Source organism: Pan paniscus, chromosome 7 (genome assembly GCF_029289425.2).
Source record: "Pan paniscus chromosome 7, NHGRI_mPanPan1-v2.0_pri, whole genome shotgun sequence".
Lineage (NCBI taxonomy): Eukaryota > Metazoa > Chordata > Mammalia > Primates > Hominidae > Pan > Pan paniscus.
The window spans coordinates 58,412,444-58,427,983 of NC_073256.2; the positions used below are offsets into that span (position 1 = coordinate 58,412,444).

General features: G+C 41.1%; 1 protein-coding gene across 1 annotated transcript in view; it reads left to right on the forward strand.

Annotated features, from left to right (window-relative positions):
• Positions 1-5,079: 5,079 nt before the first annotated feature.
• IDO2 (indoleamine 2,3-dioxygenase 2) overlaps positions 5,080-15,540 on the forward strand; it is a 53,574-nt gene continuing 43,113 nt past the window's right edge. Inside the window, exons 1-3 of the mRNA XM_055116032.2 lie at positions 5,080-5,172; positions 5,751-5,783; positions 5,942-6,037. Of these exons, the coding sequence (XP_054972007.1) occupies positions 5,080-5,172; positions 5,751-5,783; positions 5,942-6,037 (222 nt within the window). The remainder of the gene's footprint in view (positions 5,173-5,750; positions 5,784-5,941; positions 6,038-15,540) is intronic.

Consider the following 15,540-nt stretch of genomic DNA (forward strand, 5'->3'; position numbering starts at 1 on the left):
TAAAAAACGTAAAACGAAAATAAAACCTTGATAGTCTGCTCTTTAAAACTCTTCCTACAGGGCTCCTGTGATGCTCACCTGTCTCTAGAAGGGCATGTAATAGCTCTTTCTCCTTCACTTTACTTTGATGCAATGTCAGAACAGCTTCTTTCCATCAAAACTTAAACCTTTGATTTCATTTAAAATCATCTGCTTCAAATTCTAATCTTTCTGATAGTTTAGGTTCTAATTTTTCTGATGTTAATATTGTCACCCAAGTTTCCTGTTCATATTTACCTGGTTTATTTTATTTTTATTTTTATTTATGTATTTGAGATGGAGTCTCGCTCTGTCACCCAGGCTGGAGTGCAGTGGCGCGATCTCAGCTCACTGCAACCTTCGCCTCCCGGGTTCACGCCATTCTCCTGCCTCAGCCTCCCGAGTAGCTGGGATTACAGGGACCCGCCACCATGCCTGGCTCATTTTTTGTATTTCTACTAGAGACGGGGTTTCACCGTGTTAGCCAGGATGGTCTTGATCTCCTGACCTCGTGATCTGCCCGCATCGGCCTCCTAGAGTGCTGGGATTACAGGCATGAGCCACCGCGCCCAGACTTTATTTTAGTTTTTGAGACGGAGTCTTGCTCTCTTCCCCAGGCTGGAGTGCAGTGGCTTGATCTCAGCTCACTGCAACCTCTGCCTCCCAGGTTCAGGCAATTCTCCCGCCTCAGCCTCCCGAACAGCTGGGGTTACAGATGCCTGCTACCACACCCAGCTAATTTTTTTCTTTTTTTGGAGACAGTCTCACTCTGTCGCCCAGGCTGGAGTGCACTTGCGTGATCTCAGCTCACTGCAACCTCCGCCTCCTGGGGTCAAGCGATTCTCCTGCCTCAACCTCCTAAGTAGCTGGGATTACAGACGTCTGCCACCACATCAAACTAATTTTTGTAGTTTTAGTAGCTGAGATTATAGGCTCGTGTCACCACGCCTGGCTAATTTTTGTGTTTTTAGTAGAGACGGGGTTTCACCATGATGGCCAGGCTCGTCTTGAACCTCTGACCTCAAGTGATCTGCCCATCTCAGCCTCCCAAAGTGCTGGGATTACAGGTGTGAGCCACTGGGCCTGGCACCTGGTTCATTTTTGTGCATGCTTTTATTTTTAATTTTCCTATGCTACTTTCTTAGCCAAAATTTATACTTAATCTAATCAAGCATTAATCTAACAAAGAGTTTAGTGTTCATATAAAATACAGTTTTACAAATCTGTTTTTCTTTAAATTATAAATTTGTTAAGAAAATTATCCAAAGAAATGATCCAGAAGCAAAAGGATGGCTGTGTGTCTTTTCAATATCATCCTGGAGCATTGTCTCAACCATCTCACTTTACGGTGATTTAAATATCTAGAGGTTTTCCCTTTGTTTTTTGTACTTCTTAGTATTGATTAATACTGTTGTGCTACTTCAGTCTGAAGTTCCATGTTAATCTGTAGATTTTTTTTTTTTTTTTGAGACAGTGTCTCGCTCTGTCACCCAGGCTGGAGTGCAGTGGTGCGATTCGCTCACTGCAAGCTCTGCCTCCCAGGTTCAGGCCATTCTCCTGCCTTAGCCTCCCGAGTAGCTGGGACTACAGGTGCCCGCCACCACGCTGGGCTAATTTTTTCAATTTTTTTTTTAGGAGAGACGGGGTTTCACCGTGTTAGCCAGGATGGTCTTGATCTCCTGACCTCGTGATCTGCCTACCTTGGCCTCCCAAAGTGCTGGGATTACAGGCGTGAGCCACTGTGCCCGGCTGTTAATTTGTAGATTTTTATACAGAAAAGCAGCAAAATATTTCTGTTGAGTAGAAAATATAACTCCAATGCTTATGACTGTATTCCCTATAGGACACTAACTCATTGTGTGTCTAACCTAGCAATTTTGTATCAACACTATTTTCTCAAACCTCTATAAACTTTGGCTGGGCACAGTGGGTCACACCTGTAATCCTAGCAGTTTGAGAGGCTGAGGCAGGTGGATCACCTTAGGTCAGGAGTTCAAGACAAGGCTGGCCAACATGGCAAAACCCCATCTCTACTAAAGATACAAAAAATTAGCCAGGCATGGTGACATGCGCCTGTAATCCCAGCTACTCAGGAGGCTGAGGCAGGAGAACCTCTTGAACTCAGGAGGTGAAGCCAAGATCATGCCACTGCACTCCAGCCTGAGCAATAGAGTGAAACTGTGCCTCAAAATAAATAAATAAAATAAATAAATAAGTCAGAGATTGTGAATAGGATGTTGGATATACCCAAGTTATGAATTAATTAGGAGCTTGAACCCAGGAGGCAGAGGTTGCAGTGAGCTGAGATCGCACCACTGCACTTTAGCCTGAGCGATAGAGTGAAACTGTGTCTCAATCAATCAATCAGTCAATCAGAGATTGTGAGTAGGATGTTGGATGTACCCAAGTTATGAATTAATTAGGAGCTTGAACCCAGGTTTGTCTCAGATCCTCAGGGACTGAAGACTTCCAAGTGAATTATGGGTAATGTATAGGTCTATACTACTCCAAATTTACAGTTTTCAGACTTCCCTGGGTTCTCATGGACCTTCCATGTCATTTGTATGTTTAGGTTGAGGTCCCTGGTCTTTTCTCCTCTGTAATTAATTGCACACCCACCCCTATCTCAACTCACACAACTTGATCTTCACTCCCATCTGCTGAGAAATTGAGTCTATAAAAAGTGAACTCCTTTAAACTCCAGATCTTCTCCTACTGCTGCAAGGACAGACATTCCATTCTGGCTCTCTCTCTCCTCCTTTGCTTCTTCCAGTCCTTTGCTCCTTCTGCATTCTGTTACTCTCCTCTCTCCTTTGTCTTCAATCTCTCCCTCTTGCAATAGCCAACTATAAACTGCTCAAGCTTCTCATTCTTAAAAGATCTCTCTGAAATGCAAATTCCCTACTGCCTTATGGCTCTCCTTCAAAAGTAATGTACATTTTCTCTATTTTCTAATTCCTCAACACACTAACGTTTGAACCCTGCTTCTATGACCCTGACCTAAATTTCTATTAAGTGTACATAGATAAACTAATATATATTTGTGACTTCCTAATATTGTTTTGTTTTTTAAAGAGGTCAATCTTACTTTAACTCTGTAATGATGCGGTTGACCTTCTGATGATTCTCTACTTCTGTGAAATCCTCTACTGTCTTGACTTTTTAATTAATTAATTTTTTTTTGAGACGGAGTCTGGCTCTGTTGCCCAGGCTGGAGTGCAGTGGCACAATCTCGGCTCACTGCAAGCTCCACCTCCCGGGTTCATGCCATTCTCCTGCCTCAGCCTCCCGAGTAGCTGGGACTACAGGTGCCCGCCAACACGCCCAGCTAATTTTTTTTGTATTTTTAGTAGAGAAGGGGTTTCACCGTGTTAGCCAGGATGGTCTTGATCTCCTGACCTCGTGATCTGCCTGCATTGGCCTCCCAAAGAGTTGGGATTATAGGCGTGAGCCACCGCACCTGGCTCTACTGTCTTGACTTTTATAGGGTCATTCTATTCAAGCTCATTGAGCATCTGTCACTGTGTTTTTGATCTGTATTGCTGGAATCAGTTCCTCTATCTGCCTTGTGAATATTCTCCATTGTGCTAATCTAGGCTTCTCCTTTCATTTTTCATATTCCCTCACATGGCTTTATACACTCTTGTGGTTTTAACCAAAATATAGGGCTTTTACTGTAGTTATGCTTTCAAATTGTATACTTCATTTTTTTTTTTTGAAATGGAGTCTTACTCTGTTACTCCAGTCTGGAGTGCAGTGGTACGATCTTGGCTCACTGCAACTTTCGCCTCCCAGGTTCAAGCGATTCTCCTACATCAGCCTCCCGAGTAGCTGGGATTACAGGCATGTGCCAACACGCCTGCCTAATTTTTTATTTTTAGTAGAGACAGGATTTCACCATGTTGGTCAAGCCCGTCACAAACTCCTGACCTTAGGTGATCCGCCCTCCTCGGCCTCCCCAAGTGCTGAAATTACAGGCATGAGCCATCGTGCCCAGCCCCAATTGTATGTTTCTAATATGACTTTTCTCCTGAACTTTAAACTGTGTATCCAACTTCTCAGCACAGTCATATCTTTTGATTCCACAGGTAATTTAATGTCAATATATTTAAAAATGAATTTACCACCTTTATCCCCACTCTTTGACTTTCACCTGCATTTCTGTCTCAATTCGTGTTTCCATCCATTCATTTGCTCACCTAATTCATAAACATGGAAATCATCCTCACTTCCTCTTCTTCCTAGCCCAAAAATTCAATTGTGCAGGTTATGCACTGAGAAAAAGAGCCTCAGGTTAGGGGGATAAATCAGAGATTGGTGAACTTTTTCTGAAGGGCCAAATACTAACTGCTTTAAGCTTGCTTACCATATGGTTTATGTTCCAACTACCAACTCTACTGCTGTAATGTAAAAGCAACCATAGATAGCATGTAAACAAATGAGACAGGCTGGGTGCCAATGAAAATTCACAAAAATTAATGCAGTTTACTGTCCCTTGGGTGAGAGTTGGGGGTCACTGAAATTCAGACTATGTCTTACTTGGCTAAACCACAGGCCTAGAGTGGGCCATAAATGGAGCTACTGGGCTAGTGATTTTCTTGCCTTAAGCCCCCAGCCCCAAATTTAATAATCACATCATTTTAATTTCATTTTCCAAGTGTATCTTGAATATATGGCTTCTCCTTTCCAAATTCACTGTCATTACCTAAGTTTAGTCCTTGAACAGTATTTTAAAGGCTTCCTTATCTGACTTTATATCCTAAAGTCCTACAAATTTATCTTCCTAAAATTCAAATCAAACCATGTCACCAACTTACAGAAAGGCAAAATTCATATATTCTACACACAGCACATTTCATGTAACTTTCTAGGCTCATCTTTCATCATCCTTTTGATGCAGGATTTTCTGCTCCTCAGCTCAGCGAAATCCAGGATCTTGTTTCATGACCAGGAAGAATTAGGCAGGTGGACATAGTGAAGGGTGAGGATGACGGAATTTATTAAGCAAAAGGGGAGCTCTCTGCAAAGAGAGGGGTTTCACCAGCAGTCTTCCACCTCACAATGGAGTACCAGGACTTTCACACACAAGCTGAAAAGGCTAGGCTCCTCCCCAGCATAAGGCATGAATTCCTGGTGGTTCCACCAGTTTTCCTAGTATGCATGTGGGTGTGCCCAAGCAAACCATAGGTAGTATCAGAAAAGGCAACATTTGATTGGTTAAAAGGCATTATTCAGAAAGAATCAATCGGGAAAGGGTGAGCCAATAGGGGAAGTTCTCCCTCTGGGTCACGGGTTTCATCTGGGACCAGGAGTCTGGCCTTTCAGCCTTTAGACTGTTTTAGGCTTGAAGGTGGGGTTTCACAGGGACCCTTCCCTATCTGCCTAGGCATCTGTCTGCCTCCTGCCTCTATCACTTTCTCTTGAGTTTTATATTTTAGCAACACTGAGTCATCTTTGTCCCAGGAAGCACCTACATCTGTTTATCTGCTGTCCCCTCTACCTTTACTACCTTCCCTTCTTCACATTTATACCCAAAAAAGTCACTTCCCCTCCAAAAATTGGGATCAACTGTCATATTTTTATGAATATTTCACTTTAATTCCTCACAACAGCTGACAGAATTAACTACTTCATCTTCTTTGCAAGTTATTTGGCTCACACAGATATCAGTAATTAAACATATTTTACTGCATTGGCATATATCTGACTAATGCGTTTTTCTCCCGTACTAGGCAATATGCTCCTTAGTCATCTGTGTATCTGAGGTGAGCACAGGGCCTAACTAGCATATGGTGCATTCTCAATGTTCGTTCAACTGCATTGACTTGAATTCCCCTGAAGACTGAAATGTGAAAATAGCTACTCTCGGAAGCCCCTTTCCAGAGAGGCCTAAAATATTTACATGTTTCTATTTTAAATGCAGAAAGAACTTCCAGATCATTATAGGCCTTGGATGGAAATTGCCAACAAACTTCCTCAACTGATTGATGCTCACCAGCTTCAAGCTCATGTGGACAAGGTATTCTTCTCTTCACCCCCTCATCACATTCTGTTTTCATCATCATACCACTTTTCTTTCTTAGCCTTGTGGAAGTGTGTCAATTGTCCTGGGAAACTGTTCATTACCATTGAACTTATCAGCAAAGCTATATCTTCCTTCCTGAAAAACAGAATGACCCCTTCGTAATCTGATACATGTGTTTTCCTAAGGTTTTCAGAGCCAGCACAAAACAATGCCTGACACATGCCAATAACTCACCAAATGTTTGTTTAAAGAAGAATCTGGGTGGGAATGATAAACTAACTAATGGACAAGGTATCGCCTAAGAAGGTCAGCTTGGAAATTCTCAGGTTCCTCATTCCATGTACGTGCTCAAGGCTCTGTTGTTACTGAGGGGGTCTAACTTGATTTTGTCCTAGGTGTTATAGAATAGTTAAATGGAGGGAATTTCTGAATTATAAAATTGGTCATGGGTTCTACAAAACATCCAATAAGCCTGTAAATTCCACAAAAGTGTTGATTAGGCTGATACAAAGGTAATTGCAGTTTTTGCCATTACTTTTAATGACAAAAACCACAAACACTTTTGTACCAACCTAATAGCTATGTAACCCTGAAAAAGTTACTCAATTCTGTAATCCCATTTCCTTATTTATAAAATGAGAGAAACTCTGGTCTCACAGTATTGTTATGGGAAGTAAATCACTTTCAAAGTGGCTCTTTTGTAGTTCTTGTCCTATAATAGCATTCAGTGTACATTCATTACTTCTCTGTAGTCTCTTCTCCATCTGTCTTAATCTATCAGTTTGGAGTACCACATAATTGCGGAAGTCCATGAAAAGTTTTCCACTCTCCAAAATTTCCCTTTGCTGATGGATAATCTTTAATGTCTAGAATTACAAATTCTTTTTAAAATACTCATTGAATGTTTGCTCTGTGCAAAGCACTAGAACCTTGTAAAAGATGAGTAAGGGACTGGCTTCAATGTCTGTGAAGATAGCAAACTAAACAGAGTAATTTCTTTGCCTGATAGATAAAATGTTGTGTTGACATGACCAAAGAAATCCAAAAATAAGAAAAAAACTATCTGTAAACACAGAAAAATAGAGAAAAGTTCCAATGATGGAATAAAAATTTAAAGGATTTTTTTGAACGTATTAAGCAAATCATGTATAAAATCCAGAAATAAGTTTACAGGACCCATGTCAAGGATTTAACCAAAGCAGAGGGAGATCCCCATGAGTCCCCTTTTCCCATCTCAGAATAGCAGAGAAGAGAAGCAAGGGAAGCCTGGAACAGTTGGCAGGAGGGCAGGTTAGAATTCAGTTTGTGAATTATGAGGTCGTCTGCCGTAGGCATTTACCAGGCTTTATTTGATTTAACTGCCATAAAGGAAGAGAAGGACTTGTTAAATTGGGGCTCCTCCTAGCACAGCATTGAAACCAGTCCCTATTCCTTCTTGGCCTTTTGGCTAAAATCGAGTGTGAAATCTATCACCTAACATTTGTACTGGGTTTAGGCTGGGTGTGGTGGCTCACGCCTGTAATCCTAGCACTTTGGGAGGCCAAGGCTGGCAGATTGCCTGAGCTCAGGAGTTCGAGACCAGCCTGAGAAACATGGTGAAACCATGTCTCTACTAAAAATACAAAAAATTAGCAGGGTATGGTGGCACATGCCTGTAGTCCCAGCTATTTGGGAGGCTGAGGCAGAAGAATCACTTGAACCCAGGAGACAGAGGTTGCAGTTAGCTGAGATCACACCACTGAACTCTAGCCTGGGCCACAGAGTGAGACTCTGTCTCAAAAAACAAAACAAAACAAACAAACAAATATATATATATTAAAATACAAATTTTTACTGGGTTTAATAGTGTCTTCCTAGAAGTCATGTGCATGCATAATCTGTGAAAGTGGTCTTATTTGGAAATAGGGTGTGTACAGATGTATTCGAGTTAAGCTGAGGTGATACTGGATTAAATTGTATATGATGAGTGTCCTTACAAGAAGAGGAAAAATTAAACACAGGAACATAGACACAAGGGAAAACATCACGTGAAGATGGAGGTAGAATTGGAATGATGCATTGACAAGCCAAGATGTGCCAAGGATTGCTGGCAGTCACCAGGAGTTAGGAGACAGGCATGGAACAGAATGGAACAAATTCTCCCTCAGAGGCTCCAGAAGAAATCAACCCTATTGATACCTTAATTTGGGACTTCTATCTTCCATAACTGTGGCAGAGTACATTTCTGCTATTTTAAGTCATGACGTTTGTGGTCATTAGTTATGGCAGCGCATAAAACTAACACAACACTCTTGGTCTCTATCACTTCTTTTTTTCTTTTTTTTTTTGAGACAGAGTCTCACTCTGTCTCCCAGGCTGGAATGCAGTGGTGCAATCTTGGCTCACTGCAACCTCCAGCTCCCAGGTTCAAGCAATTCTCCTGCCTCAGCCTCCTGAGTAGCTGGGACTACAGGCACCCGCCACCATGCCCATGTAATTTTTGTATTTGTAGTAGAGACGGGGTTTCACCATATTGGCCAGGCTGGTCTCGAACTCCTAACCTTGTGATCCACCAGCCTCAGCCTCCCAAAGCCCTGGGATTACAGGCCTGAGCCACCATGCACGGCCTCTATCCCTACTCTTAATTGCCTGGAAAATACCTAACAAATCAAGGCCAGTTTTTAGACTTTACCACCAAAGGCTGAAATTGAAACAGGAATTGTTTGTGAGAAGCAAATACAATAGTTTCCAGAGACTGAATCAGTTAGCAATTTCCTGTGAGAGGCAAATGTAATAGTTTCTAGAACCACAGATGGAGCTATAACAAAAACATGTGTTCTCTGGATCCTTTACTTGCTACAGACAACACAATAAGTGAATTTACAGCTTTGATCTTACAGTGCACCTAAGCCAACCACCTTGTCTTAGAATGTCTCAACATACCTATCCGTATCTTGAAACAAAATATATTAATTGCCTTAGACCCATTCACTCACATTTCCTAGGAAGACATGATCAGAGGGAGCTATGCAAGAAGAAATCCAGCAGAACTCTGGAAATACAATAAGAAATCCATATTAGACACTAATCTTAATAAAACTAACCTTCGTTCATGAATTTGAATAGGCAAAATTACCAAATAATATGGAAAAAATGGGCAACTCAAAAAGAAGAGGGTAGCCCACTTGGCATTCAGGACCAATGGCCTCCAATAAATAAGATGATATTAGTGCTTTAAATATTCTATTTAGTGTATCCAGTATATTGCCTTCCTAAATTAAGTGAAAGCTGATATATAAAAAGAACTATTAGAAATAAAAAACCACACACATCCCAGAACTCCTCAATATAAACCCAACAAATTCAGTAAAACATTGATTGCAAAAAATATATATAGTGACTTAGGGACTTCCTTGATAAATTTCATAAAGCATAAAGAAAAATCAAAGAGTGCAAACCATCAGAAAAATACAAATATATAAAAAAGAGCAACACAGGTGATCCAAATTTCTTTTAATGGAATCCCATAAGCAGATGGGTGGAGGAAAAGTAAAACTTCCAACATATAAGCACAAAATTTTTAGACCTTAAGAAATATTTGAGTTTTTTATATCAGAAAGACAGTGTTGGGGTGAGGGTTGGGGGGCACATGTAAATACTCAGATGAAATTGTGAATTTTCTAGGGTAAAGAAATCTGCATATTCATAGAAAACAAAAATGAAAAATATTTACAGAGTAAATACATACGACTGTTTACCTGTAATGCTAAATATTAAAAGACAGTTTCTTTTCTTTTTTTTGAGACAGAGTTTCACTCTTGTCGCCCAGGCTGGAGTGCAGTGGTGCTATATCGACTCACTGCAACCTCTGCCTCTGGGTTCAAGCAATTGTCCTGCCTCAGCTTCCCGAGTAGCTTGGATTACAGGCACCCGCCACCACATCCAGCTAATTTTTGTATTTTTATTAGAGACGGGGTTTCACCATGTTGGCCAGGCTGGTCTCAAACTCCTGACCTCAGGTGATCCACCCGCCTTGGCCTCCCAAAGTGCTGGGATTACAGGCGTGAGCCACCGTGCTGGCCTAAAAGACAATTTCATACCTATTTGTATGGCTAATTTTTTAAAAATCTGGCCATATCAAAATACTGAAGAGGACATATAGCAATAGAGACTTTCATTCATTGCTGGTTGAAATGCAAAATGGTACAGCCAGTTTGAAAACTAGCTTGGCAGATTCTTATAAAATGAAACATAGATTTACCATGCAACTCAGCAATAGCATTCCTAAGCATTTATCCAAGTAAATGGAAAATGTACGTTCCCAGAAAAAAAATCCATATGTGAATGTTTATAACAGCTTTATTCATAATCACCAAAAAAAAAAAAAAAAAAACTTGAAGAAAACAGGATATCCCTCAACCGGGGAATGAATAAACCAAATTATAGTAATTGTAAATTGTGGGATGGGTAGTGGAATAGTATTCAGCGATACAAATGATTGAGCAATTAATTTGTGCAATGACAGGGATGAACCTTAAATACATTTACCTAAATGAAAGATGTCAGGCCTATATTGTATGATTCTTTTCAAATGACTTTTTAGAAAAGGCAAAACTAGAAGGATTAAATATAGCTTTATGGTTACTAGAGACAGGTAAGGAGTGGGTAGTTGATTGCAAAGGTAATATATAGGGGAATGTTTAGCATGATCAAACTGTTTTATATGGCACTCAGGTGATGGATATATGGCTCTAGGCACTGAAAAACCCATGGAATTGTATGTCACAAAGAATGGACTTTCATGTATGCAAATTTTAAAAAATAAACCAGAAAATTGGGAGAATACTAGGATGCAATGCAGACTGTGACAAATAAAACTAACTGGACTCTCAGCAAACTAACACAGTAACAGAACACCAAACACCGCATGTTCTTACTTGTAAGTGGGAGTTGAACAATGAGAACACAAGGACACAGGGAGGGGAACATCACACACCGGGGCCTGTTGTGGGGTGGGGGGGCTAGGGGAGGGAGAGCATTAGGACAAATACCTAAAGCATGAGGGGCTTAAAACCTAGATGATGGGTTGACAGGCGCAGCAAACCACCATGGCACATGTATACATATATAACAAACCTGCACATTCTGCACATGTATCCCAGAACTTAAAGCAAATTTTTAAAAAAGTAAAAAAAAAAAACAAAAAAACCCCCACCTAACTGGACTACAAATGCACTATATAACTTCGATGAAGAGAGTGGGGAGAAGGGAAAGGAATGGACTTAAATTACTCCAGAAAATAGTGTTGTGTTGTGACTAGAATCTATAAGGCTTACGGTAAATGAAACTTTACAGGATCACTATACTCTAATTGGTAAATCAGTTTTTCATGGGGTGCGGGTGAACAGTTGTGAAACTGCTTTACATGTAGTCATACCTTTGTGTTTTGCAGATATTTCAATTTTTACAAATTGAAGATTCGTAGCAACCTTGCATCAAGCAAGTCTGTCAACCCCATTTTTCCAATAGTGTGTACGCATTTGGTGTCTGTGTGTCATACTTTGATAATTCTAACAATAGTTAAAACTTTTTCTTTACTATTACATCTGTTACAGTGATCTGTGATCAGTGATCTTTAATGTTACTATCATAATTGTTTTGAAGGTGCCATAAACTGTGCCCCTATAAGTCCTGAAACTTAATTGATAAATGTATGTGTTCTGACTGCTCCACTGACCAGCCATTGCCCCATCTCTCTCCCCCTCCTCAGGCCTCCTGATTTCCTGAGACATAATAATATTGAAATTAGGCCAATTAATAATCCTACACTAGCCTCTAAGTGTTCAAGTGAAAGGAGTTGTATGTCTCTCACCTTAAAAATCTAAAACTAGAGGCTGGTCATGGTGGCTCAGGCCTCTAATCCCAGCACTTTGGGAAGCCAAGGCGGGGAGATCACCTGAGGTCAGGACTTCGAGACCAGCCTGGCCAACATGGAGAAACTCTGTCTTGACTAAAAATGCAAAAATTAGCCGGGCATGGTGGTGCACACCTGTAATCCTAGCTACTCAGGAGACTGAGGCAGAACAATCGTTTGAACCCTGGAGATGGAGGTTGCAGTGAGCCTAGATTGTGCGATTACACTCCAGCCTGGGCAACAAGAGTAAAACTCCTTCTCAACAAAAAAAAAAAAAAAAAAAAAATCTAAAGCTAGAAATGATTAAGCTTGGTGAGAAAGTCATGTCAAAACCAGATAGGCTTAAAGCTGGGCCTCTTTTGCCAAACAGCCAAGCTGGGAGTGCAAAGGAAAAGCTTTTGAAGAAAATTAAAAGTGCTACTCCAGTGAACATACGAATGATAAGAAAGCAAAAGAGCCTTATTGCTGGTATAGAGGAAGTTTGAGTATTTTGGATAGAAGATCAAACCAGCCACAACTTCCCTTAAACCAAAGCCTAATTCAAAGAAAGGCCCTAACTCTCTTCAATTCTACAAAGTCTGAGAGGGGTGAAGAAGCTGTAGAAAAAAAGTTTGAAACCAGCAGAATCTGGTTCATGAAGTATGAGGCTAGAAGCCATCTCCACAACATAAAAGTGCAAGGTGAAGCAGCAAGTGCTGATGGAGAAGCTGCAGCTAATTATCCAGAAGATCCAGCTAAAATCATCAATGAAGGTGGCTACATTTATTTTTTATTTTTATTATTTATTAATTTATTTATTTTGAGACAAAGTCTTGTTCTGTCCCCCAGGCTGGAGTGCGGAGGCATGATGTTGGCTCACTGCAACCTCCACCTCCTAGGTTCAAGCAATTCTCCTGCCTCAGCCTTCCCAGTATCTGGGATTACAGGCATCTGCCACAACGCCTGACTAATTTTTGTATCTTTGGTAGAGACGGGGTTTCACCACATTGGCCAGGCTGGTCTTGAACTCCTGACCTCAGGTGATCCACCCGCTTTGGCCTCCCAAAAAGCTGGATTACAGGCATGAGCCACCACGCCTGGCCAGTGGCTACATTTAAAAATAGGTGTTCAACGCAGACAAAACCATCTTTTATTGGAAGAAGATTCCAACCAGGACTTTTTTTTTTTTTTTGAGACAGAGTCTCACTCTGTCGCCAGGCTGGAGTGCACTGGTGCGATCTCAGCTCACTGCAACCTCTGCCTCCCGGGTTCAAGTGATTCCCCTGCCTCAGCCTTCTGAGTAGCTGGGACCACAGGCACGTGCCACCATGCCCAGCTAATTTTTGCAGTTTTAGTAGAGGCGGGGTTTCACCATGTTGGCCAAGATGGTCTCTATCTCTGACCTCGTGATCCACCCCCCTTGGCCTCCCAAAGTGCTGGGATTACAGGTGTGAGCCACTGCGCCCGGTCCAGGACTTTCATAGTTAGAAAAAAGTCAATGCCTAGCTTGAAAGGACAGGCTGACTCTCTTGTTAGGGGCTAGTGCAGCTGGTGACTTTAAGTTGAAGCCAGTGCTCATTTACCATTCCCGAAATCTTAGGGCCCTTACCAGCTATGCTAAATCTACTCTGCCTGTGCTCTGTAAATGGACAATAAGGCCTGGATGATGGCATATCTATTTACAGCATGCTTTACTCAATACTTTAAGCTCACTGTTGTGACATACTGCTCAGAAAAAAATATTCCTTTCAAAATATTACTGCTTATTAACAATGCCTCTGGTCACCCAAGAGCTCTAATGGAGATATACAGGAAATAAATGTTGTTTTCATGTCTGCTAACACATTTGTTCTGCAACCTATGGATCAAGGGGTCATTTTGGCTTTCAAGTCTTATTATTTAAGAACTATACTTTGTAAGGCTATTCCTGACACAGATAATGATCCCTCTGAAGAATCTGGGCAAAGTCAAATGGAAACCTGGAAAGGATTCACTATTCTAGATACTATTAAAAGCATTCATGATTCATGGAGGACGTCAAAATAAAAACATTAATAGGAGTTTGCAAGAAGTCAACCCTCATGGATGACTTTGAGGGGTTCAAGACTTGAGCAGAGGAAGTCACTGCAGATGTCGCAGAAATAGTATGAGAACTAAAATTAGAAGTGGAATCTGATTTTATAACTGAGTTGCTGCAATCTTACAATTGAACTTTTCTTTTCTTTTTTTTTTTTTGAGACAGAGTTTCGTTCTTATTGCCCAAGCTGGAGTGCAGTGGCGCAATCTTGGCTTACTGCAGGCTCTGCCTCCCTGGTTCAAGCAAGTCTCCTGCCTCAGCCTCCCGAGTTCCTAGGATTATAGGTGCCTGCCACCGTGCCCACCTAATTTTTTGTATTTTTAGTAGAGATGGGGTTTTGCCATGTTGGCCAGGCTGGTCTCAAACTCCTGGCATCAGGTGATCCAGCCACCTTGGCCTCCCAAAGTGCTGGGATTACAGGCGTGAGCCAACACCCCGGCTGCATGATTGAACTTTAAGAGATAAGTTGCTTCTTATGGAGCAAAGAAAGTAGTTGCACAACACAGAATTTACTCGTGGTGAAAATACTGTGTTTGAGCTGCTGTTGAAATGTTGTTGAACATTGTTGAAATGATAAAAAAAAATTAGAATGTTCCATAAACATAGTTGATAAAGCATCAGCAGGGTTTAAGAGGATTAACTGCAATTTTAAAAGAAGTTCTACTGGGTGCCGAGTGTGGTGGCTCACGCCAGCACTTTGGGAAGCCGAGGCAGGCGGATCACTTGAGGTTGAGTTTGAGACCAGCTTGGCCAACATGATGAAACACCACTACCTCTACTAAAAATACAAAAATTAGCTGGTCATGGTGGCAGGCTCCTGTGATCCCAGCTACTTGGGAGGCTGAAGCAGGAGAATTGCTTTAACCTGGGAGGCAGAGGTTGCAGTGAGTCAAGATCTCGCCACTGCACTCCGGCCTGGGTAACAGAGCAAGTCTCCATCTCAAAAAAAAAAAAAAAAAAAAAAAAAAAAAAAAAAAAAAAAAAAAGTTCTACTGGGGAAAAAATGCTAACAAACAGATTGCATGCATGCAATGGATAAATCTTTTGTGAAAGGAAGAGTCAATTGATGTGGCAAACCGCCTTGTTTTCTTAAGCCACCCCAACCTTCAGCAACCAACATCCTGAACAGTAAGTAGCCATCAGCATCAAAGCAGGGCTCTCCACCAGCAAAGAGATTATGACTCACTGAAGGCTCAGATGATCATTAGCATATTTTAGCAATAAAGTACTTTATAATTAAGGTATAAAGTACTTTGTAATGTACACTGTTTTTCTAGACATAATGCTATTGCACACTTTATAGTGTGAACATAACTTTTACATGCACTGGGAAGCCAAGAAATGTGTGTGATTTGCTTTATTGGGATAGTCACTTTATTGTGGTGGTCTGGAATTGAGCCCTGACTATCTCCAAAGTATGCCTGTACATACTGGGGTTGAACAATAAGTAAATAGATGGTGGATGATGTTTCACTGTGAGTGAAGGAAGTTATAGATTAGCAAGGGGTAGGAGGGAAAGCTAGAATTAATACATGCCACTGGATTAGA